The sequence below is a fragment of the Mercenaria mercenaria genome, chromosome 6 (genome assembly GCF_021730395.1).
Source record: "Mercenaria mercenaria strain notata chromosome 6, MADL_Memer_1, whole genome shotgun sequence".
In the NCBI taxonomy this organism is placed as follows: domain Eukaryota; kingdom Metazoa; phylum Mollusca; class Bivalvia; order Venerida; family Veneridae; genus Mercenaria; species Mercenaria mercenaria.
The window spans coordinates 13,651,976-13,677,917 of NC_069366.1; the positions used below are offsets into that span (position 1 = coordinate 13,651,976).

Genomic DNA, 25,942 nt, shown 5'->3' on the forward strand with positions numbered 1-25,942 from the left:
TAATAAGGCACCCGTGGGTATCCGATGATGGCTTGAATAGGTTTAATGCCATTTTGCAAGACTGGTTAGATAATTTATCGACGGTCAGTTTCCTGAAGGTGCTGTCTTCTGTCTTCTGATGGCGACGACGGCGATAATGTTGCCAACGATGGTCAAAGGCCACCAATTGTTTTCCCATACACCTCAATTATAAAATTATGACCTGTGCGGCCTTCCATAAATTGAAACCTTCTATATCAAATAACATCAGTGACACTTTGAGTAATTTTCGAGACGAGATGACCCACTGTTTGCATCGTTAACATATGTTGGGAATAAAGCGATTAATGAATTCTCTTTTTCTCATACGCATCAAATATAGCAAAAATGTAGCAAATATTGTGCAAATGTTGTGCAAATGTTGTGCAAATGCAGGCAGATGGGTTGACTTGTGAAAAAAAGAGAATAATTGCTTGAGTTTGTTTATCAAACCATCCAATGAACGGACTAAGCCTTACCGTATTCCCAGAAAGTTCCCTGTATTTTTTTAACTGATGGTTTCTGGCTCGATGGCGATGACGATGATGATAATGATAATGCTATTTGGTGGTGGTGTCGGCGGAGGCGGCCGTGGCGGTGACTTTGATATAAGTAACAAGAAGAAACAACAACAGAAATTGAACGTTCATTAGTGATGCGCATCGATTTTCGAAATGTACACTTGTCATCACAGTCCAAACAAAAGCACTGATTTTATTGTTCAATACTGTTAGTACCTAGACCAGAAATTCTACAGTTTTGTCGCAAACCAATATTTTACGACATCATAAACTAATGCTTTCATTTAAATTATCAGTTAACAAGCTCAGTAGAGGCTGCTTAATTCGTTTTGTTTATGATCATTAAAACCAATTAAAACCGCATGAAACGTTACACTAGGACATCTGGGGGAAGAGTCTGAATTGTGCGTTTTAACCCTAATTCTATTAAATTAAGTAGAGACCTGAAAATCTTTAATAATATCTATGATCATAACTTCTTAAACATTAAATTGCCGTAAATAGCGTGTCATAAAGATTGTATCTTGCTGATGGCTGTTCAATTTAAATAACAATTGTTGCAGCCAATGAGCGTACAATGGAAGACCGAATGGTCTCCATGTTGCTGTCACGTGACAATTGTGATAATTAACGAAGTCAACAAATCAAACTTAAAATGAGATACATTTTAGGAAATCATTGTATTTGCATTACAATTTAATCATTTTTTGTGTGATATCCTAAATACATTTATGGATATCCTTAATTAATTAATTTTGTCATATGATTAATTAATTTATGGATATCATAAATTCATTAATTACTTTTGGATACTATTGAATGCATTTAAAGACATCTCATACAAACATCTATAATTCGATTGTTGGGAACCCTAAAATCAGTATTATTTTATGATATCATTAATTCCATTTAATGATATCATTAATTTTATTGTATGATGTCCATTTTTTTTTGACTCCACAAAATGAATTTAAGATATCATTAAATAGAATTAAGGATATTATAAAATAAATCGATTTTGTGAAATAACCAGACTGATTTTATGATATCATTAAGTGAATGATAGATACCTTAAAATCGACTTTATGATATCCTGTAATAAGTTAAAGTCGTAAAATAATATCATTGTGAATGGATTATTGATATCCATAAATCAACTTTAGGATACCATAAAATCAAACATATTTTGAGATATCCTTAAATGTTTTCTGATATCCTTAAATTATTTTATGATATCAGAAAATACATTTAATGATATCTTAAATTAAAATTAGTGATATCATTAAATACACTAAGATTTAATATTTTAAGAGATGACAAAATACATTTACGTATATCATAGAATGACTTAAGGATATTAAAAATGAATTTAGGATATCACAATATAGGGAATCTCCCCATACATGATACAATGTTTTTGTTTAGCAGCAGACACGTGTTTGCTACCCGTCGATACGTAAATTTAAAAAGATCTTTATTTATATCCGAAACAATTAATGTCGAACCACAAAAAAAAATCGAACCTCAATTTGTAACAAATCTTCTCTCAAAATATTTACATTTATCAACAATACAATAGTGACAATCTAAATAGAATGTATAATTTCCTTTTGTCATTTTACGGCGGTAACAATGCAAACAGGCCTTATTTTCTGTGCAAATAAATCTTTCCAATTTGTCTTCGGTCCTTATTTGAAATCTTAAGCCTTTAAAATTATCATAAACTACCGTATTCAACGAAAACTATGCCTTTTTTACTCCATAATAAAACTTTGTTAGCCACACTCATTAGGCCTACATATCTTTAGATTTGTTCGCTAGTTATTATAAGTTTGTTGTAAAGAACTTTTAAACACATTTCTTCTTTCATTCAATATATAGAAACTAGCATGACATCCGTTCACTCGTGTGTTGCTAAGCTGTGAAATGAAAAGATTTTTTTTTTCGCCGCGTTAGTTAAAAACCCGAGTATTTTCTGTTCGTTTTAGCATGCTTATTTTGGATATACAGAACAGTAGGACAATCCTATTAAAGTAAAAGGTAAATTCATTTAATCTTTTACCTTACAGTGTAATTAAGCCGGTCGATACGTATTTCACTTTGCCCTCTAAGTTATTTGAAAGTTTGAACTATTTTAGTATGCTTTAGATAAAACCTGAGATATATACTATTAAAGTATGTATGTTTGGGTTTTATGCCTGCCGTGTCATTTATTTTAACTGGCATGCTTACATTTGAAATGAAAGTAAATATAAAAAAGAAAGAATGGGACAGATAAATGTTTAGTTAGCAGTTGAACATAACACCTGCCTGTCCTGAGTTTCAGGTGGTTATAAATTTAAAATTGGATGTAAGACCCCTTTATAAGGTGAGTACAGGTAGATGTTATTAGAAACTAGAGTAATATCACCTATCTCTTATATATCTGATTTTCCTCACATTAAGATAATTTTCACCTTGTAGATTCCTTTTGTAGCGTTTTCAAAGCGTTTATTTCTCCAGTTACTACCTTGTTTTGTGAAAATCACGTACAACTTCCACACTAAGTATGGGCTTTCAATCGACTTTCGGCGTATTTGTCTTTCTTTAGTCCGTCCTACTTTGTTACGCGGATGGAGACGTATACAATGTATCATTTGGCTCATCAGTAAGTGGTGATTTGTATAGTTTTGTTGGATTCAGCAATATAACGGTGGTGTGTTATTTCACTTATCAACGTTCCAATCAATATATACCCATTAAGTAGGTACCAACTTACCAACATAAATAAAACATGGTAACCTAATGCATACAGTCAGTCAAAGAAAAAATGTCTCTCCCGGTCATCGAACTCAGGACATCCGTTTATTGAAAGGCCGAGGCTCCCCCTGTTTATCTTGGAAGGCATGTTGCTCTGATGGTCTAAAATAACCTCAACCTCACAGTTATTTTTAAGGCAAACTGTCATTCTTGGAACCAGTTACAGGTAGTATCCCATTCATGACTTTTATTCCAGCCGTTTGTCACGAAGCATACCATCATTAACTTCCCATCCCTGCTAGGTTGGTAATCTCTGCCAATTGCTACAGTGAAAGTCCGTTTAAAAGACCGACATATTCTTGCACTGACTGACCCAAACCATTATCCCCACCCATAATCTAAATATGCTTCAAATTGGTCCACAACGACAGGTGTACAGCTTCTTCTCCACAACTAATTACGCCGATACTCCACCAGATGAAAGTATACACGCCTTTCACCCACAAAAGGTTAATACCAGGACTATCGATTCTACTTGAAATAAATTGTTATTGTGTTAAACATATATAAGCCTACTTCTTTTCCTTTTGCAAAGATTTAATGTTTGAAAATGGAAAGATCGTAAATAAAGAATGCATATCATTATTGACACAACTTCGGTTGAAAATTTGTCTATCTAAATGTACAAGTAGCTTACGAATTCGATAATTTTGAGTGCCGTAATCTTTAAACAAACATACTCATTTCTTTTATTATCAAATCTGGATTCAAAATTGAAACCTTACGATCAGTTTAGAATGGCGAATTTATGAGATATTAAATAAATGTCTCTTTATGCAATAATTCAATTCGTAAAAGCTTAATGAAAAATTAAAAAAAACTTCATTGCCCCAATAAATGTACCACTTGACAATGGAAAGATTTAAACATTTTATGTGGTTAGATTTTAAAACATTTTTGCTTCATTTATTCACAAACTTTTCATTTCACTTTTGCTTTGCTTTTTTAATTATTCAGAATCTACGTGGAATATCTACCAGAATCTAAATCAGTTATTTAGAGTATATCCGAACAGTTAAGTAGACGGAATTGAGAAATAAATGTTTACTTCATAAAATAGATTAATTAACACATTTTATAGACTCAGTCTAAAGAAAATATACCACAGACCGAAATACTGTAAAAAGTTCGTTAAACAGGACGAAATCAAACTGATCATACTGAAATTATACACCTGTCATGTGCACAAGTCCGTAAATCACATGTCTTTAACTGCAAGGCAGTGCAATGTTCAGTGCAGTTATTGCCAATATCCTTTCTCCTGATAATCTGCAAGTTCTACTTTACACTCACCGTTTCGTTGTAAAACAGTGAATATTTCTGAAATTTGATACGGAAGTAATGTGCGAAAAGTAACACTAATTACTGCAATTAGCTGTGACCCGATACCACATTGTCTGATCATACTTCTGTAATTAGTAACTTTCTATGTAAGCTTAAATTTCTTTCTCTATGTAACATTCGAGTTCATGATTTATTGATCAAATTTGTCAATGTTTGCTAACGTAAAGAAAAAGATAAAATATGTTTGTTGTAGAGCAACTTCTTCACTTTGAATTTAATTATACTTTTTCTGGTTTAAACAGGTGAAGGGTGATATCCTTTCTTCTTTTAATAAGAGTGCACAAACTTCCATCCAGCAAGCACATTATGGTATTTCGGTGGCAATGTACTGCGAAATGACACGTGTATTTTACATTACCATTGAATTCTTGTTTAAACTTCTATCTTTCTTGAATATATGTTCTGTGACAGTTCAATGCACCATCATTCCTTGTCTCATTTCCATGCATCCTCTTTCCTTGTCTAAGTTCCATGTTCTCAGTTCCACGCATTATCGTTCTGCGTCTCAGTTTCAAGCATCATCTTTCCCTACACCATCTTTCCTTGTCTCAGTTCCATCCACCATCTTTCTGTGTCACATTTTCGGGCATCACCTTTCCTCGTTTCATTTCCTCGTATCTGTTTTCCTTGTCGTATTTCCCTACACCATCTTTCCTTGTCTCAGTTCCAGCCATCATCTATCTGTGTCACATTTCCGGGCATCAACTTTCCTCGTTTCATTTCCTCGTCTCTGTTTTCCTTGTCGTATTTCCCTACACCATCTTTCCTTGTCTCAGTTCCATCCAGCATCTTTCTGTGTCTAAGTTCCGGGCATCAACTTTCCTAGTTTCATTTCCTCGCATCTGTTTTCCTTAACGTATTTCCCTACACCATCTATCATTGTCTTAAGTAGTTCCATCCACCATCTTTCTGTGTCTAAGTTCCACGCATCATCTTTCTTTGTCTCAGCTCCATGCGTCACCTTTCCTTGTCTCAGTTCCACGCATAATCTTTCCATGAAACAGTTCCACGAACCACCTTCCATTGTCACATTTTCATGCATATTCTTTCCTCGTCACAGTTCCAGGAACCTTCTTTCATTGTCTCAGCCAGTCCTCGATTTCCATCTACATTTTTAGTTTCATACGCCACCTTTCTATGTCTCATTTCCATGACCCCTATGCCTTGTTTCTGTTTCATAGTAGTATATTAAAGTACGGATTCGAAGTTCTAGATGCATATTCTCAGTGTCGTTAACATAAATATAACTTGCTTGGTCGTTTACAACTCTTTTGTAGACCCAAACTCTACTTTACTTCTATTCTTGGTCTCTTCCGCCTTTCATGCCTCTTTTCCGTGACTTTTCCGCTTACAACTAACACATTATCATAGCTTTACTGCCTTACCAAATATTCCTTTCTATCCTTTATCTCATTTTCAATGAATAAAGTTTACATTCCTGTAATCCTCTGTATCCTTGAAGGTCTGCTCTGTCTAAGTTTTAATAAAAAAATAATGTATAGAAAAACCGTGTTTTAACATAATTAATACATGGAAAGAGGTTATACGTCCGCGTGAATTATTTTGGCGGCGTATAACCGATTTTGAGTGTATTAATTTTGGTAAAACACGATTTTGCTATACATTATTTCGATTCTAATATGCCCTTAATCAAAAACAGTAGATAAAATATTGAACTTGACCGCAACAAAAACATTGACGTCATCGCACGTTAACGTGGCGTCATTTTAGCGTAAGCGTGTTTTAACAGAAATTCTAGCATAAAACTGTTGTTCTTGTCACTTTTCGGGGGTGTTTTAACAGGAGAGAAAACGTATGTTAACAGAGAGATTCTCGCGCTCTCGTGCTGTTATAACACCTTTTTATATATGCGCGTACCGTGGCAAAGCGTAAACGTATTACGGCCCCAAAACGGATAATTCAAAAGGAAATGACGTCAACGTGAAAAAACAACGTAGACTTTACCGCGTATTTCATGGAAATCAAATGATGTTGAGGGACAATATATTCATTTACATGGTTTTTACGCGTTTTATTCTGGAATAGCGTTAGCGCATGTTCTTTTTGTGTTATAACATCTTCAGAACCCCTCGGGAATCGTTGGTACACTCGCCCTGACGGGCTCGGGTACCAACCAGTCCGTCGGGATTCTGCAGATGTTATAACACGAAAAAACATGCGTTATCCCTACACAAGCATATTAGAATAATATTTACTGCATCGGTTGTTGCCAACTTATAACTGAAAATTATTTATAACCGACTGTTATTTATTCTTTTTAAGTTTGACGATATATCTGCTGACAAATAAGAAAGCAGTGAAAGAATGTCGTCTGCTGATGACGCTGATGACGAGCGTGAAAGTCCTGCACCAACCCCAATAGAAGACTGGGTTGATCCAAAATGTGTCAAGTTCACGGTATTTATAGTATTGCCAAATGACGAGGTATGCACGATACGGGATATGCCATCTGGAGCCAGCGTTGATCAACTGAAGGTAAATAAAACCTTATTTAGTTCACACATATTTATTCCCAAAAATAAAATACATAATGAATACAAATGTCATACTTAGATCAAAGCAACACAGGAAAGGGTAAGAATGGAAGACAAGTCGTTTAGAATTATTCTCCTTAAAACCTTATTTGCAAGACATTGAAGCATTTCCATCAAACATATATCATTTCTCTTTTACTTGTTAATTACACATATGTAGAAGAACAATTCGCCTTGAATGTGTTTTGATTACATGTATTTAAGCAGTGCAGTTCTTTTCAGTTTTAATGTTTCGAGCTGTTTAGTCAAAACATTTTCTTAACAATTCTTTTCTTATTTTCTGTTTCAAGTCACGAATTGAATTGCAAGCTGGGGTCCCGTCTCAGATGTACAGTCTTATCTACCCAGACGGCGAAGAGCTTGCCGAGGATCAAAGGCTTGTTGTCAGGGAAACCATCCTTGATGGATACCTCCTGAAGTATAAGTTATAGATAATAACATAAGGTTGAAAGCTATACTAAATTTTTTAGATCAATCTATGTTGATGTATAAAGTACAGTAATCAACGGCTGTATATTTATCCATTGAAGAAACACTACGTTACTATATATTCAATTCTATATAAGTGTGTTATCAATGACTATGGCAACTTCTATCAACCTCTGGAAGCATAGAACGCAACCAAGACAAGAAAAATCAGACTTGTGAGAAGTATTTTATGTTTTTTCATTCCACAAAAAGTTTATAGACCCATGTGTAGCCTACATACACATCATATATATAAATGTGAAATACACCTCACGAATCATAGGGTCGGCTAATTTGACTGATGTTATTGTATGATGTATTCCGAATTACATTTTAGTTACATTGCGCAAACTTCCTTTCTTCTAGAATGCGTCTGCATGACAACTGGGAAGCATTATACATAACTGTGACACGGAACTGTATAGAACAAGTTTACCACAGTGGTGGGGTACATCTGAAAGGAAATATCACAATTAGCGTTACAGAATCCGAGCGTTATGAAATCACTGTCAGAGAAAGAGGAGCGGTCGCTTTGTTTATGGCATCTTCACTTGGTCTTCAGAGAATGGCAAACATGCTTCTATCTGTTGGTATGCTAAACTTCATGATTTCAAGGTGTATTTATAACTTAGATTTTGTTCTTTTTGTGTGTCATTTAAAGCATAGTGTAAACATCAAATACATTGTTAATACTACTGACAAATTATTTACAATTGACAATTTTCTCGTCCTTTTGACATATTTATTCTTTCTACGCACAAAAGTCAACTAAATTGAAATAAAAAGTCCCGTCAAGTGAAAGAGTAATAACTTCCTGCATTAAAGTCTGTATCCCTTTTCCAGGTGTGAATGTAAATTCCACTACCTTCTTTGGACGAACTCCTCTACATGCAGCAGTAGCAAAAGACCACGTGGTTATGGTGGATTTTCTACTTAACAAAGGGGCTTCACCACGGAAGTCCGACTGCTACGGGCTTATTCCCCTTGAACTTGCAAAACAAATGTCTTCCACTCTGTGCTTTCGAAAACTACGTTTAGTGCAACTTAACTTTCGCGGAAATTCTAATACCTCAGCAAATAAAAAGTCAAAAATTTGTATAAAACTAGATACAAATACCGATTCCATTAGACAAGATACAAGTCACCAAGATGTATCTCAGTCGAGAATGTCACAGTACTCAGACAGGAGCTCACTTTCGAATGGCCAAGAAACAACTCGACACATATCGAGGAAGCATGTATCATCAAGCGCACCTGTCAGTGTCTTCAATAGAAGGGATTTACTTTCACGTGAGGGAACACAATCTTCCCTTAGCAATGCAACTACGGGTAAACTCAGACAAACTAAACAAAATGTTAAATGGAAAGATACTCAGACAGAGTACACTTACTGGAAACATTTAAACTTACATCACAAAGGTCATAACGCAATGGAAGGAACAGTCAAAATTAAACCAATGACACTTGCTCATCCCAAAACAATAGTAAAATATTCTAATATAGCCCGTCAAGAGTCGTTAAAAGAAAAACATTTGAGCGATGCTGAAAATACCACTGGGGAACACGAGTTAGCGCAACAGAGTGAAGAAAGCAAAGATCTATCTAACGTTATGAAATATTCAAAAGAAAGGTAGTAATTACTTTGTCTACATTATTTATAACCAAGGCAGATATTTCCTTCTTCAACTGTTAGGTTTACATTTTTCCGAGGCTTTTAAGGACAATTAGAGGTGTTAGAGATGCAAAGATCGGTTAAAAAGTGATCAGAAAGAAAAGTATTTATGTTTCACTTAATAGTTGAGGTACTGTAGGGAGTGGGGGTGGGGTGGGGGAGGGGGCAAAAAGAGCGGGTTAGATCATTTTTTATATAAAGAATAACAGTTAAACTGAAAGTAGTATCGGAAGAAGATTTGGAGGAAACTCTCCAAGAGCTGATATTCCATAAATCTTTTTATGTTTTTACAGACTGAACTATTTCAAGAAACTAGCAACACCAAAGGAAGAGTATGTGCCGATGAAAGACCGCAAGAAACGCTCAACAAATCAAACAAGCGAAGTAAGCGCAGCATTTAAAAATTGGCTGAAAAAGAAAACTGCTGAAATAGAAGAAGCAGAAGACACGTCAACTTCTGTGGAGTACTTTAATGAAAGCGATTCAGAAGAAGACAAATTGTATGAGTTTAACAAACGGGTTAGGAAGAAAAACAGAGACGACGTGATGTTTGCAAGAAGCATCACTCCAGGGAATAGACCTTTGACAGATGTTATGGAGTTCGGAAGTACGCAGTATGGTGATGGACAAAATCCGCCTGCGGATCTAAACATTGATGCATATAAGGAATGGCGGAGAAAGAAAAGAGGATACTTGATAAATATGCCAAAAATGAAGAAAGTGAATGATATCTTACTTGAGAAGAGGAGAATAGAAGAAAAGCGACAAAAGCTTTTGATGACCGCAATCTCATATGATGAATGGATGGATCATACAGAAGAAAGGAAAATGTTGATTAAACGAATACTGCAAGCCGATCGTGAAGAAATGAGAAAACTGGAAGAGGATAAACTCAAATATAGACAGAGGATGTTTTCTTATGATACATGGAAAGAAAAGTTACATAAAAGGGGAGAAGAAGACAAGAAACGAAAAGAGTTTCAAAAGAAATATGACGCAGAGAGAATGAAAGAAAAACTACAGTTAGGAAAAAGTACTGCTGCAGTGCCATTTGACGAGTGGTTGAAAAAGAAACGTTCAACAATGTCGAAGGAACAGGAGGTAGAGAAAAGTACGAGAACAAACAGAAATAAAAGTGCTAATTGTGTTAGATTTGAAGAACGTGTTGAACAGAGGGAAGATGAAGCTGAGCTAGAGATAGTTAACAGTAACTGGCAGGCAAATAACGACTGAGCTTGGAGTAGCTTTCAATGAAAGTGACAAACAGAATATAGAATAACGTTACACAACTGACAAAGCTCCTTGAAACTTCCAAACTGCATTAATGGCATAACTAAGGAGAACCTTTACCGATGGTATTTCTTGGAGAAATGTGTAGCAGCTCTGCATTTTTACAAATTACTTGACAAAAGATATGAAAGGATACATTCTAGGGTTAATCTTAACGAACAACTGTTATATAAATAAAATTCAAATTATTATCTAAATTCAAAGGCAATATATATTTTTTATAAATTGTCCTAACGATAATAAAACTGTATGTATAAAGTAGATAAATGGTACACCTAAAGCCCTCTACAGACGGTAGGTTTTTGTTGTACAACACCAATTAAATTTAAGATGTACAGCCAAATATTATCGTGTGTACGATGCTATTCCTTGATTTCGTAAATCTTAAGTCTTGACTTACAGATTAGGACATGTTCTATTTCGTAAGTTTTGCCTTACGTACCACCCACGTTGACAAGCAACAAATTGGTAAATAATTAATTGGTAAGAGGCAAGTGAATGAAATTCCAGAAACAATTGTCCAAAAAATAAACACAAATCTGAACATAAAATGGCTTCTAATGCATAATAGAAAAAGGATGACACTGAAAAGTTAATTTGAGCCGCGCCATGAGAAAATCAACATAGTGCGCTTCCGACCAGCATTCGCGCAGTCTGGTCCATACTGTTCGCTAATGGTTTCTCTAATTGCAATAGACTTTGAAATCAAACATCACTGATCCTGACCAGACTGCGCGGATGCAAAGGCTGGTCTGCATCCATGCTGGTCGCAAAACCACTTTGTTGGTTTTCTCATGGCGTGGCTTATTAATGTCATGCGTAATCAAATTCATGGGACATAAAAGGTGAATATCATTTTTATTATTAATGGTTACATTCTTTTCAGTACCTGATGCACTATATGTTATATAGGTAAATCTCTGTGATTTATATTAGAATGGAATACTGTCTGTATGTGAAAAATGTACAATTTCAAAATTGTACATCTTTGAGATAATTAGTGTTGTACAACAAAAACCTACCGTCTGTAGAAGGCTTAAGTTATTTAGGAAGATAACATTGTGTATACATCTTGGCATTAGCTTGTAATCCATTAATTTACATGTCATTACCGTAAACCATATAGCCAAACAATATATGAGCCGTGCCATGAGAAAACCAACATAGTGGGTTTGCGACCAGCATGGATCCAGACCAGCCTGCGCATCCGCGCAGTCTGGTCAGGATCCATGCTGTTCGCTAATAGTTTCTCCAATTCCAATAGGCTTTAAAAGCGAACAGCATGGAGCCTGACCAGACTGCGCGGATGCGCAGGCTGGTCTGGATCCATGCTGGTCGCACACCCACTATGTTGGTTTTCCCATGGCACGGCTCATATATTAAAAGAATTCTTATGCAAATTCAGAACGACATCTTTTCACATAAAATAAAAAGACCCCCAGTATCATATTATTAAAAGTGTCCATATTATTTGTGTGACGTGTTCCTGACAAGGCTGTGCTGAATCCAGTACGCAGGACATATGACACCTATCAAATTTGGTTAAAAATCTGACGAGGTGTCTAAATTAGCAATAAAACACATCGGAACTAATAAAGAAGATTTACACCGTTTAGTGCGAGATATTGTTACCATTTTAATGTGTTATTTTAGACGGACCATCGCTAACTTAGGCTTAAATATGTAAATAGTGTCTTATCGTTAAATCGTCATGCCAAAAATCGTAAAATTGTCTGATATGATCTAGAAATTATAATTCAGTGACATCAAGACTCATTTCAACATTACACGGGTGTCCAATGGGCGGAGCAGCTAATTAATCTTGCAAAATTAATTAGAATGATTGCTAAAGACGGGAAACATTCATTTATTGTTAAAATCATGGAGCTTGACTCTACAATGCATCGCCTTTGTAAACATCACAGAGCGTAATCACATGCAATAAAAAAGCAAATAATTAATCTTGAAGTGCGAACCAAGTCACGTGCGAGTCAAGTTGGCTGTTCAGGGAAATCGAAGCACGACTAAATGGAGCTGTAAAGCACTTGTCGTAATAATTCGAAAATGATTCAAAAATGACAAAAAATAAGTTTGAATTTACAACCCCCGGTTTAAAACTACATGGGGTAGCATCAACAGTAAGCGGTAGGAAAGAACAGCAACCAAACAGTACAGTTGGGGAACTTACTTCGTAACTTTTTCTTGTGTTATTTTAGAACGTAATTTCTGCGTGTATTTATAATATCAGGGCTCCCTATAGCAAGTACAATTTCTTCTAACAAATTGCTTATTACCGGCGTTACAATGTGATTATGTACTGAGATCGTATTCAAATTTAATGTCATCTGATTCTGTAAGTCTAAACTTGTTTAACATTTATCCTAAATAAAAACTATTTTATTAAGAACACTTAAGGAAACTGAACCATTCTACAGTTCTTTTTGCAAATCATTTTTATAATCAGATTACAAAATTTATTAGCAAGACGTAATATTCATGATGCAGCGTGATTTCACGGAGTTATTTCTGCAGGATGATACATGGTTATTTTACATATCTATAGAAATTAATTGTTCAATTATGGAGGCGCTGTAGGAGACCGACAACTGTGACCCATTACAGTTGCAGTTCTTGTTCCTCTATGTAACTTACTTTTGAAATTTTAATCACAAAGTAATTCAGCATATAAAAGAAGTATACTCTTCTCCATTTATATGGAGATAAACTCTTTTATCTTTAAAATTTATATTAATTTGCAAAAGGTCATATACTTAAATAAAGAAAAATATTGAGACACTGATAGGATTTATTAGAAAATATAAATAATGCAAAGTTTCTTGAAGGAAATACAAATATAACGGAGCAATATTAAGCCGTATATTATCAGCCCTAGGAAAACGGTTATCCAGAGCGATTTAATCAACCAAACAACTTACTTATCAAGCTGTTAAAACCTTTTAATCAACACTTACTTCAAAGGATACGTAATGAATAGTTAAATTTTTTAAATCGCCATTTTATTTAGCAAAACTGAGCATGAGATAATGTCTTATGTACTTGTCTCTCAAACATATGTACTCATATATTTTTCTCATATGTGTTCGTTTATAACCGCCATCGATAGGTATTGTATGCGGGAATAGACCAGATGTTTTGGAGCTGAGTATATATATACGACGAAATTTACGCAAAGTTTACGCAATATTGTTATCAAACAATGAAACATCGGTCTTAGCGTACTGTTACCAGTTCCACAAGGAAAATTGACACCCTACCTGTCATTTCCCTCTATAAAAGTATAATTTAAAATTATCTTGATTAGATATGTCATTCAATATCATTAAAATGATGATATCTAACAAGGATCTACAATGTTAGACACATCGTGTGAAATTTCACCCCACCCACATTTCGTTTTGCAGTGTGATGCGAAATTATCATTCAAAAGCCTATAATCCACGGTGATATATGACTTGTTTATGGAAATAAGATAAGACTTGCAGTTTGGACAAAAGAAAAATAGTTTGCACAGATTTTCAGCTTTTTATTCTATAAATATGATTGATGATTTTAGATTTTGTTGACATGCATAAAAGTGATCCGTACTAGGAGTACTAGGAAATGCTCAACCGAAGTGAATTGTAATAGAGTTGGCTGGCGACCAGACAGCCTTCTCAATGTTCTCATTTGGGATACTCCATATGTTAACATTTACTGAATTGTTTGTCTAACTAATATTATTACAATACAGATGTAGGGTGAATATTGTTTGGCTGTAGTAATTTTGCATGTTTTGAATGCTTTAGTCCGAAATGCATGTTGGCATATCTGAATTGTTTTTTTCATAACATATTTTTTTTTCTGATTTAGATATGATAGACATTTTATGATAAATACTAATTATAAAGTAAACGAAACAAAACGTGAATTTAATCATCAGTTTGGTAGGGCAATATCGTCGGCGAAGTGTTTTAACTATATATAAATTTAATGCTCGTATATTGCCCATCATTAATCCCACAAGCGATAAATAAAAGCAAACATCAGCATATACTCTTTTTTGCCTGCTTTGTGCTCAGGTGAGCAATTGTGACTATCCGTGTCCGACCACAATTTTACTGTTAACACCATAATGGTAAATTTTGGCCAATCTTAATGAAACTTGATCATAATGTTTCCCCTCGAAGAGTTTGTTACTGGATTATTTTGGGTTAAAAACAAGGTCACTATGTCAAATATTAAGATAAATCTTGTTAGCACTGTAGACGTCACATTTTTACCTGATTATCATAAAACATTGTCAGAATATTTGCTTTATAAACTTAAAGTTTGTAACTTGGTTATCTGTGATTAAAAACAAGGTCACTGGATCAAATAACAGAAAGTCATAGTTCACAATGTAGCGCCCATGTTTTTTACACTTGATATTCATAAAAATGCTAAAATGTTTATCTCGTTGATTATTAGGTCAAGTTCGAAACTCGGTGATCTGAGGTCAAAGACTACTTGCAGGTTACTATGACAAGTAATAGAAACACATTCTATACGCTACATTTTCTATCTGATCTTCTCACAACCAAGTCAAAATATTTTTCACTGTCATATCTTGGCCATTTTCGAAACTGGTTTATCTGAGATAAAAAGCTAGGTTACTAGGTCAAAAAATGGAAAAAGACATGGTTATAACTTCAGAGTCCAGTTTCTTCCTGATCTACATAAAACTTTGTCAGATGTTTGTCTTTATGATATTTGGGTCGAGTTTGAAACTGGATTACTGCAGGGACACCGGATGTTAAAAACTAAATTACTAGGTCAAAACAATAGAAAACCTTAACATGCTAGATACCGAATTTTCTACAAGATGTTCGTAACACTTTGTCAGAATGTTGGTCTTTGTATATATTGGTCAATGTTGAAACTATGTTATCTGGTCAAAAAACAGGAAAACCTAGTTAACACTATATGTATTTCATCTTCAGGAAACTTTGTAACAATGTTTGTCTTCGTGAAATCTAGGCCAGTACAAAACTGGGTCAGTGAAGTCAAATAATACCCCACAAAGTGAAATAGCAAAACAAAAAACCTGATAACGCACTAAATGCCAAATTTTATATCCGATATTTAAGAAATGTTTTTAAAATGTTTATCTTTTTAAATTGTTTGTCATATTAACTCGAAAAACGAGGGTAAAAATCTATGCCACTTGATCAATCACAGAAAAAAACTTAGTTAAACACATTCTAACTGATTTACATAAAATATGCTTAAAATGTTTGTTTGAATGAAATCTATGTCAAATTTGATACTTGCTCATGTGGAGTATGAACAGCAAGCCAGTAAGGCGGTACTGCGCCTTCAGTACCCTCATATTTACAAGTATTTCATAAGGAGACCATGAAAAACAGATAACATCAAACTTGATATAATATGTAGCATTTGGTAAAAATGCCTGCTGATGCTTGCGGAGAACATAATCATCATCTAAATTAATATGGATAATACGTTACCGCAAGGTGATTTATTTATATTTCAATGAGTAGTTATCAATAAAGAAGGTTCCGCATATCTCACCGAAGTCGCGTTTTAGACAAATCAAAACAACCAAGCGAAAAAATTGTCTGGCGCCGAACCCCCGGCGCTAACATCTTACCACTACCACGAACTCGACAAAAATTCAACAAATATGTGAATACCTAATACGGCCAATGAACAAATTGAAAACATAACTCCATCAAAAACGGATAAAGAGTTAATTCTATTTAAGAAAGTTTGTCAGTTTGTGTACGCTAGTGATTGATGGGGAGTTACAGAGCGCAGATTTATTTTAATGTGATTAAGGCATATGGACAAATGTAGCTTGAACGCATGAAATAGACAGTATCCAATTATATATTCTGGCGGTGATGGCATTTGATACGTGTGTTAGCAAGTTCACTATTTGGCGTATGCCATCATATCCACGAATGTCCGGATTTTCTTGACTCGTAATAAGAAACACTATAGATGGTTCTGACAATCCTTAAGCAAAATTAGTTCTAGTATCTCAAATTTGTAGCAAATTTTATTAACCTAAATCTATCGTAGACCAAATTTTAAGGCGCCGATTTCTGTCTTTGTATTCTTCCGCCGCGGAGTACAGATCCAGTACAGATTTTATATCGCCGACAAAGGTATACAACTATAACCGTACACAGTTATATGGAACGCCGGCACTGTCTTTTGTAGTCATGAAAATCTAGTATTTTGTTTTTTATTTTATTATGTACCGAAATCTTTACATGTTGTGCAAACATATTTATGTTATGTGATTATATCGTTATATGTTGTGTTTTTGTAGTATCATTATGATAGTTTTGGTTATATTATGTAAAAACACTTTACATCATGTAGAAAACTTATTACATTATGTGCATTCTTTACTGTATTATGTCCATACTTTATTACATTGTGTCCGTTCTATATTATATCATGTCATGTATATATCATTTTCATCATGTGCTTTTATCTTTACATTTTGTGCATCTTTTATTATATTATGTATTTAAATATTTTTATTATATTCTGTCAATACCGTCTTATATTTTGTAATGAAATAGTTATATCTTGTGCAAACTTTGTTATATAGTGGTCACTTTATTACGATGTAGTAGATATTTATTATTATAAGTATTATTGTAAGCTGTAACGTTTTGGGATAGACTTTGGTGTGATGTCAGCTGCGGTATATGAAATTTGTTTGTTTTGATCAAGGTGGTTTTGCCATTCCGTTTGCTGCTGTTTGAAAACTATTTCACTGTTTAAAGTGGTCACGTGACAGTGGTTGGTCCAGACGAACTATATCCAAAATGGCGCCACAGAAAAGAATCAATGACTCTTATTTATCTTGTTAACAATTTATTATCTTTTTAGCTTGGTGTGAAATAGCTGTAATTGATTTCAAGTGATTTACAAAATATACAAGCATATCGATAACAAAATAGTTTCTCAGCGAGGAGCACCTTGTTCCACATTTTTCACGCAATGTTCGTCTCTTTCATTTTTCAAGTGGCAAATTTACAAAATTTGACCAGAGAGTGTACAACTTGATTCTCAAACGATACAAACCCATATGTCAACGCGCGACTGTTTATGACAAGGGATACACATTTATTTGCCAAAAGACACAACAATGTTTTTGTTCCAGCACGCACTAACTTTTATGTAGATGTATTCCTGCGTGGAGATTAGGCGAGTTAATGGAAAAGCCCCAAGTTGAGTGGATCTTTTTTACAAACTTTAGAAAAGTTTAAAATAACAATCAAATTTCAGCTTGCAAACAGGATTAGCAGACAAATAAACAAATCTAGTGTCGTGTGTATTCAGGATTTTGTCTCATATCAAAGACTGATATCCGTAATCCATGTATAATTCGCAAGTTTTGCATTTTACATTTTTGATTGATAGCTCTGATACTAATACAAGGGAAATATTTGACATGTTACTGTGAGAAATTTCTTTTCCCCCCATAAAAACAGTTGACATATCTGTGACTAAGTTCTACTCTTCCCGAACTGTTTTACCTCCCGTTTCCATGTTGTTAAAAAAATGCTGCATCATTGACTGCGGAAATTCAGGTGCAAGGCTGCAACATTTATATCACTGAATAGTTTTGAAACCGGGTAAGTTGAAATGCTGTTTTAAGCCGGCGACTGTTCATTTTTCGTTGTATCAAAAGTTCATGTTTTCGGGAATAAAATATTGTGAAAAACTGATTAATTTGGGCAATACAGAAAAGTGATTTGAATTGTAGATATAGGACAATCTATGATACCAACATGATCGTCGGTCCCTCAGCTTGTAAGACTGTTCTCGTATGTTCTGGCAGTTATAATTATATCTGTAGACGGATAAATAGATCGTTTTAAAGGTTTGTACAAGGGGCAAATCTTAACATTTATGTTTTTAAAATAAGTAACAGTGTATAGTTTGATGTACTAATATTCATGAAGGAGTAAAGATAACCATTTCCGTTCAAAAATATAAAGACCACACGTCTTACTTATATTTAGTTATTTTTATTATTTTTCAGTTCCCTGCAACACATTTTAAGGTAGTTCTGCACATTTGATAAGCCGGAAATAACGTCATTTATTCGGAAAACGTAGAATAAAGCCTGGATTCGGCGTACGGAAATGAAGATCATTTTATGAATTTATGGCAACAGGTGAGTGAATTTATTACAGTGGCCACGTTACTATCTTTTTAAAGTTAAAATATGACATTAAAACATCTGACATAATTCCGAAAAATGTCTTAAAATTAGCTTAAAATGCGCGGATCTCTTTAATTGTGGGCAAATAACTCAAAAATAAGCACCTATATATTTTATTTAACCATATTATAGACCGTATGTTTATTCACGACTGTGAGAAGTTTCTTTAAAATCTACATTGTGGAAAAAATTCTATTCGCGAAAATGTTACCAAAATTGTGATTTTCCCATAGACTCCCATTATGAAAACTTGTGTGAAGTTAAATTTTTTCAAACCAGTCTAGCGAAAAATCGAGCACGCGCCCCTTTCATTTTTATTTGCCAGATTTTCTTAGTGTATTCTGAAGTTTTGAAAAATCGTGGTTTAATCAAATTCTGCCTTGTAGATTTTTTTTTATTTGAACGTGCAGAACTACCTTAAGTCTCGGCAAAGTAATCAGTCTAGTAGAGTAATCACCCTACAACAAATGTACAACTGGTTTAAGAGCTCTTGATTTTTTGTTTTACTTTGGGGTTTTATCATTCATTCCATAAAACTGATCGTCCAAGACCAAAATAAAAGACTATTTCGTCTATATGCTCTAAGATAAGATAATTAAGTGTGAAAGCTTATGTACGGTTCTTTTTAAATAAAGTTAGAAATTAGAGAAGTACACATATATTGAAGCTCATCTATACGGTTAGCAATCATTCTTGCACGAGGAGGCAATTACTGATATGTTATGCTTTTGCCAAAGTACTGATAGTATATTGTTCTTATAATTCGTGATTCCCTCTACTATTTTCTCTTAAAACAAGATATAATCGGTATTAGATAAAATTCGAAAGAACAGCTTCTTACTTGTAAATTAATGAGTGGATGGATGTTATGGGTTATGGACTTGTTCCATGCGAAAGGTTGTTGTTGCGGGAGCGGGGTTAAATTTTTTATTTTATCGCATATAATATAGCTTTAGAAAACTACAGAGCAACATGACATCATCATGACCGCAAAGTTTATAAAAAAATAATTACAACACCAGTATACTGCTTTTGTTATTTATTATGTTTGTTTATGCATATGTAATCAACAATATAACTTCAACAATATTCACAAAGTAAGGCAAACGTTAACGAGAACAATGTTCATTTTGGAAGACATGTAAGGCCTATATACAAATAAATAGAAACTGGTTTCATCACAATGAACAGCACTGAGGTAGATTTTCACGTTTTTTGTTCATGTACATTACACATAACACATCAAAAATAACTTTATTTAGTAAATAAAGGAAGCTAGAAAGTCATTCTAACATTTGAGCGATTGACCATATTTTCGGTTTATTTTGAGTTCTGTCAGAGGAATGAACTGATTTTTGAGAAACATTTGACTCGTTAACAGTTTTGTTTTCTAAACTGTGTGTCTGTTTGACTTTAATATCATCTTCAGAGTTATCATTTGGAACTACTTTCTCTTTTTGATTGAATATAATAGGGCTTGTTGCACCAGGGGAAGAATTTCTGTCTAAAACTAGTTCTGCTCTTCCATCGGGAGAGAATAATCTATGCACACACGCTTTCGTGGAACTTTGGACATGTGGTGTCTGTTCTTCGGTGTCCGAGATATCAGAAAGTTCCGAATGAGATTTGGAAATGTTCAAGAGATTTGTGGCACCTTCAGAATCTGAATCTGTGAGAAGGCTGGAAGAACTGTCGTGTCGGAGACTTGTATCTGTAAAAAGATAAGAAAATCTTATAAAATTTAATAATAGAATTATCTTACATAACTTTTTGATCTCTAGTTTTAAAGACAATCTATTTTCAGAATACTTATCTTTAAAAAAAACGATTCTAGTAGATCTAGTGTTAAAAAATAATACACGATTTATAACTTATATTTACTAACCATCAGCATCAATGTCTGACAGGTCCATGTCTTTATCTTCCATCTTGGATTCCTTCTTCAGCCTCCTTCTGGCATTCGCAAACCACGTGGACACTTGTGTCAAGGTCATCTGAGAGATAATTGCCAGCATGACTTTTTCACCTTTCGTTGGGTATGGGTTTTTCCTGTGTTGATATAGCCAAGCTTTTAAGGGTCCAGTTGATTCCCTGTTGGTGCTTTTTCTTCGAGTTCCATTAATATCAAAACTGGGATACCTAAAAATGAAAAATCAAAACAGATGTAAAACGAGTACGTAGGATAGAATGCTCTCTTACATATGCTTACATATCGGTTATATATTTAATTCTTCGCTACTGAAATATATTTAAAAGTCCCTTATTACTTAAAACGCAATCTTCCGCTATACAAATGAATGATTTATATAATGACAGCTGATAACTTAACCGACGGCAGGCAGTTAGCTATATGAGGACTAATTCTGATGGTAACGGATATTTTAGGTAACAGATATGAGATAAAATGTGCGTGTGTGTGTGTGTGTGTGTGTGTGTGTGTGTGTGTGTGTGTGTTCATCACATTTAAGAACATAGCGTAAATAAAGAGCTTTTTTGCATTTCAACAATTAAATAAGTTATATAAACAAAATGTTCTGAAATAGAAGCTGAGGGACTTGTATACTTACAAAGGTCCGTAAGGGTGTGACGTCATGGCTTGGTCAACGTAATAAGGGTGTACAGAAGGTAACGTCATGTTTAACCTTGGTAACTGTTTTTCTCCTTGAAACTGAAATATTAAAAATGACGATTTCTACAGTTCTGTCTAACTTCAAATAAATACAGCCACATATTGCATTTAAAAGAGTTTACAAGCTAAACATGCATGTTCTGCATGTATCTATCTATAATCATACACTGTATATGTAAAGGCACAATATCATATACCATTCGTCTGTATGTTTATCTAAATTAGAATATTTTCGAAATATTTAAATGCTTTGAAACTATACAAAACAAAACAAAACTCACTGTTGGGTAGAACGCCGATCCGCTCCGTTCGCCGGCAACGCTTCCGGTTGAAACTTTTCGAAATTCTGGGCTATAAACGGTTTCTGGTAGACTTGGGACGCGTGCAAGGTAAGCTGGAACTCCTGACTGCAGCTGGCACGAGCATATTGTTCTCCCCGTCAACGGATCGGCTAAAACTGGGTGTCCGGTATTACAGCACCGGGAGCTTTGAGCCGATGTGAAGCAATTTGGAGAAATGGGTTTCATGATCTGTAATAAAAAAAACACCACTTATTGTTTTACCAGGCGGTTATGTGACATTGACAGTATTGTAAACCTTCACAAACTGACATAGCTTGCACGGCCTTGATAACATATTTATAAACGTTATAGCGGTCAAGATTAACTTTTTCTGAATTACAACGATACGTTAACAGCTAAATCTGAATGTTGTTTATTTAGATAAAAGGTTTCATTTATGGTGACAATTCAGTGGTTATCTGACGAAATGTTGAAAGTCACATCTGGTTCTAATTCAAATTGGGGTTTTTAAAACAAGAAAATTCACTTACTTTTGCAATTATTTCCTTTCTTATAATCCAGTTCGGTTCACTCAGTGAAAAAGTCAGTTAAAAAACTATTGTAGAAGTTCGATTTATCCTCTTGTTGATACAACAACAAATTTGAAACTTGTCAGCTATCTATTCAATGTCAGTTTATATATTTCATCCATTTGCGACGACACTAAAGTCAATTTCATTATCCCTGAAATCTGGTTGGCTGCCGTCTTATCAAAACTCATCCACCCGTTCTGTGACATTATCATCGGTAAATCACACTGAAGTTCTAGCCACGCCTCCGGCGCAAACAGGTAAAGAACATGTTCTCTAATATCAGATAAGGAAAGTAACGTTCTAAACAAAAACAACGAAACAAGCGTACCCATATAATGAAATAATGACTTCTCCCCGTGGCGTTCGGCAAACAAATACGGACACGGGGTGTAGTAATTTATTTTGAAAACTTAAATTGCATTTATCGATGTAAAGTTAATGGCCTTAAGGTGGTAATAGTGTTTTGATTTGAATCTTAAAAAAAGATATCGCGGATAATGAGAACAACAGATGATATTATCATTCATTTTTGACAGATGATTATTAACCGCTAATAAGTTTAATATTTCATTGTTTTCAAAAATAATATTGTAAATCGTGACACGCGGTCATAAATATGCTAAAATTAATGAAGATAATGTCCAACACTGATATGAAATTAATTGAACCAGTTCTTATATTTTAAGAAGGACTGAGTTTCATAAAAGTGCTTAAAATTTCTATTAATGGTATCTTATTTTTTCGAATATGTATTAAAAAGAAATATGCCGATCCAAAGTAAACTCCATCCGTAAAATTAATTTGGAGTTTATCTTCCTAAATTTACTTCGTTCTAAACAAATGTTCTAATATTAAAGTTCGCTTCGTTCAGGCCTTCAGTAAAAACTGATTAGGATGTAACTTTATTTTTTTATTTTTTAATTATTTTTTTATTTATTTATTGAAAGTTCACTTTTTATTTTAGAGTATGGTATGACTTGAATTATCACATACGTATTTTGTTAGGCGTTAATAAACATACATTTTTTCCTTTGTTATCATCGTAAATTTACAGGAGAAAAAGTTTGGTTTCAAATTTCTAAGATGAAAAATATCCCGTGGTTTCATACATTCAGATCAAATGTCGCCTTTATCTGTTAAAATGTTGTTTTCGTCTTATCGTGAGATCTTAAAATTGTCATCTTTAATTCATACATCGCTCGTACAATATATCTTTGCTTGATACAGCACCATATTTATGAAGTGGTCAGAAGGGATGACACGCTAAATACGACCTGTGTCCGGTGATATATGTGTCGCTAAAGACTGCAAGAAATTCGAAACTTTAATTTCATTTTTTCGTTCAAAACAAATAGCTAAATGAATGATAACCTTTGCAAGTAAACAGGTGTTAATCGTGCTGTACAAACCGATCAAGTAAAAACATTCTGCTGGAGTTACGGGGTATCATTTCACAGCCATATTTGCCAAACATCCAACTCCGATCATCTTTGAAAATAAAAGAAATTTTCAGCTGCGGTATAAAATTCTCAATGGGCAGCAAAAAGCAAAAACTTGGGAAGCGATAGTCGACGATTCTCCAAATAATCATTGCTATTTTTGTTTTTTATTCCTAAATATTTAAACCCATGCATGAATTTAGTGGAAATGTATATAAGTGCAGTTTAGAAGTTAAGTTTGTTTATGATATAGTATTTTAAGAAGGATAGATAAAGGTACAAGCAAGTAGCACAAAATGAAATTGAGTACGATCTTAGGCAAGTCATATAAGGGTCGTTTACCGTATTTACGAACGAGTTACTAAATCAGCAGTATTCGGTAATGCCTCATTTCGCATATAAATCACTCTTAAAACGTACTTTAATCACATTTTTGTGGTTCTTCTTGGGTTTGTCTCCCACGAAAAATGAAGTAATGCGCATCCGAGAACAACGAACCTGCAATTGTGTTGCATGTGATGTATTGATATCATACATATAAGGGAAACCTTAGTGACTTTCACACGGGTATAGCCAGATAAGGCAAGACTGTGGTGACACTTCTTCTCGACACCTCAAATGATCTTCATTTTCTAGCACAATTAATCATTCAAAATGATGAACATATGTTTTGGTTAAAATTACTACTGCTATTACAGCTATCGTGTATAATTTCGCAGCGTGAATCTTGGTAATGATACGTTTTATTTCCAATTTGGAACAAAATTGTATGGTTTTCGTATTGCCTCCGTACCGAACGGGCGGTTAATTACATAGTGCCTTATTTGCGCAAAAGCCTTCTTAAGTATCATAAAAACGGGCACATTGTGTGAAAACTTCAGTTTTAATGTTTAGTTTTGCGGAAATACTTGAGAATAAGAGCTGTAGCAATTTTACGGTAATTTTATTTGTTAAATGAAGTTAAAATAATAAGTTATAAAATCCCGCTGGTGAAAATTAAAGTCATTTTCAACCGTTACGATGAAAAGCTGGATTTCTCCTAATAACTTCTGGAATTAATTGAAGCTCTATATGCCATTTGTCTAGCGAACATATTGGAAGCATATCAGAAGCAGAGTTATTGTAGAATTATTATTCGGACGAAAAAATCTGGTGTAATGCCCAATAACGTTTTATAACCCAATTTCAAAGTTAATTGATTATAGCCAAATATACGTAGATTTTACAGTAAATGATAGATGATTTAAACATTATTAGAGACTTGTTTAAATAAAATGTGTGTACCGTGCGCCCAAAACATATGTTCAACATCCATATTGAACAAGATGAATACACCTGCCGTATACTACTATTATCTAAATAACTAAATATATTCCTCATATCAAGAAGGTTTAATTTCGCTCTATCAAAATCATACATCAAAAATATATTCTATACGTTACTCAAAACCCGTTCTCGCATACATGATGTCTAGATCGTAATTCTCTGCTAGAAAGTCTCTGGTATTGGAAAAGTGTTCCAACTTGCAAAGAAAATGATTTCATAACTTAGTGAGAGCTTGACTGCAACGACACCATGTTGCTTTTTACGAGACTTGTCCTAGATTATAGGCTATACCTTCAGGCTTTTATTCGAAAACGACTGTCTGTTACTACTGAGTTTTTCACATCAAATAATGGTTTCCTGCCGTAGACTGTGAATAGTTTCAAGGGCTGCATTGATAAAAAGCATAATTAGAATTGATATATTTATTTTCATACTTGGATTTAAATCAAAATTTCTAAACATATATTGTGCGTTCTGTATGAAAGATTATTAAAGAAGTTACTAAACATCTCATTCAAAATTACGCCCGATTAATTTCACACCTACTCGATTAAGCCTCAGAACAAGAACCGTGACAGAAGAATGGCGCCAATTGCATGCCGGGTACAAATCAAGCATACACAGCGCCATTTTGGCAACATCCATATTGAACAAGATGAATACACTGTTTTCAATGAGTTTCAATGGGATTTATGAAGTTAAAGAACCCATGAGTTTATCAATCAATTTGTAAAATTGTAGTTGACATGTTTTATG

General features: G+C 34.1%; 2 protein-coding genes across 3 annotated transcripts; one reads left to right on the top strand and one right to left on the bottom strand.

The window, feature by feature from the left end:
- Positions 1 to 2,412: 2,412 nt before the first annotated feature.
- On the top strand, positions 2,413 to 10,934 carry LOC123549623 (uncharacterized). 2 transcript variants are annotated; one of them, XM_045337852.2, is made up of 6 exons: positions 2,413 to 2,579; positions 6,966 to 7,178; positions 7,528 to 7,655; positions 8,072 to 8,295; positions 8,549 to 9,335; positions 9,671 to 10,934. In XM_045337852.2, the coding sequence occupies exons 2-6, from the start codon at positions 7,008 to 7,010 to the stop codon at positions 10,608 to 10,610; spliced, it is 2,250 nt and encodes a 749-aa protein (XP_045193787.2). In that variant the 5' UTR covers positions 2,413 to 2,579; positions 6,966 to 7,007; the 3' UTR covers positions 10,611 to 10,934. The 2 variants fall into 2 exon arrangements, with proteins under 2 accessions (XP_045193787.2, XP_045193786.2); XM_045337851.2 differs by lacking the exon at positions 2,413 to 2,579 and adding an exon at positions 2,633 to 2,907.
- Positions 10,935 to 19,942: 9,008 nt separating this feature from the next.
- Positions 19,943 to 22,684, bottom strand: LOC123549622 (homeobox protein araucan-like). The gene is made up of 5 exons (XM_045337850.2): positions 22,380 to 22,684; positions 21,829 to 22,077; positions 21,486 to 21,586; positions 20,804 to 21,057; positions 19,943 to 20,629 (listed from the first exon to the last, which is right to left on the bottom strand). Exons 2-5 carry the CDS (start codon positions 22,072 to 22,074, stop codon positions 20,202 to 20,204), a joined length of 1,029 nt encoding a protein of 342 aa, XP_045193785.2. The 5' UTR covers positions 22,075 to 22,077; positions 22,380 to 22,684; the 3' UTR covers positions 19,943 to 20,201.
- Positions 22,685 to 25,942: the final 3,258 nt, after the last annotated feature.

What these genes read in the sequence shown, in the direction of transcription:
- LOC123549623 (XM_045337852.2), top strand. Translation starts at nt 7,008, where the DNA reads ATGTCGTCTGCTGATGACGCTGATGACGAGCGTGAAAGTCCTGCACCA. An exon ending in CCAGCGTTGATCAACTGAAG is followed by an intron (nt 7,179 to 7,527) that starts GTAAATAAAACC and finishes TTCTGTTTCAAG; the next exon opens with TCACGAATTGAATTGCAAGC. An exon ending in AAACATGCTTCTATCTGTTG is followed by an intron (nt 8,296 to 8,548) that starts GTATGCTAAACT and finishes TCCCTTTTCCAG; the next exon opens with GTGTGAATGTAAATTCCACT.
- LOC123549622 (XM_045337850.2), bottom strand. Translation starts at nt 22,074, where the DNA reads ATGAAACCCATTTCTCCAAATTGCTTCACATCGGCTCAAAGCTCCCGG. An exon ending in GATCGGCGTTCTACCCAACA is followed by an intron (nt 21,587 to 21,828) that starts GTGAGTTTTGTT and finishes TTAATATTTCAG; the next exon opens with TTTCAAGGAGAAAAACAGTT. An exon ending in GTCAGACATTGATGCTGATG is followed by an intron (nt 20,630 to 20,803) that starts GTTAGTAAATAT and finishes ATCTTTTTACAG; the next exon opens with ATACAAGTCTCCGACACGAC.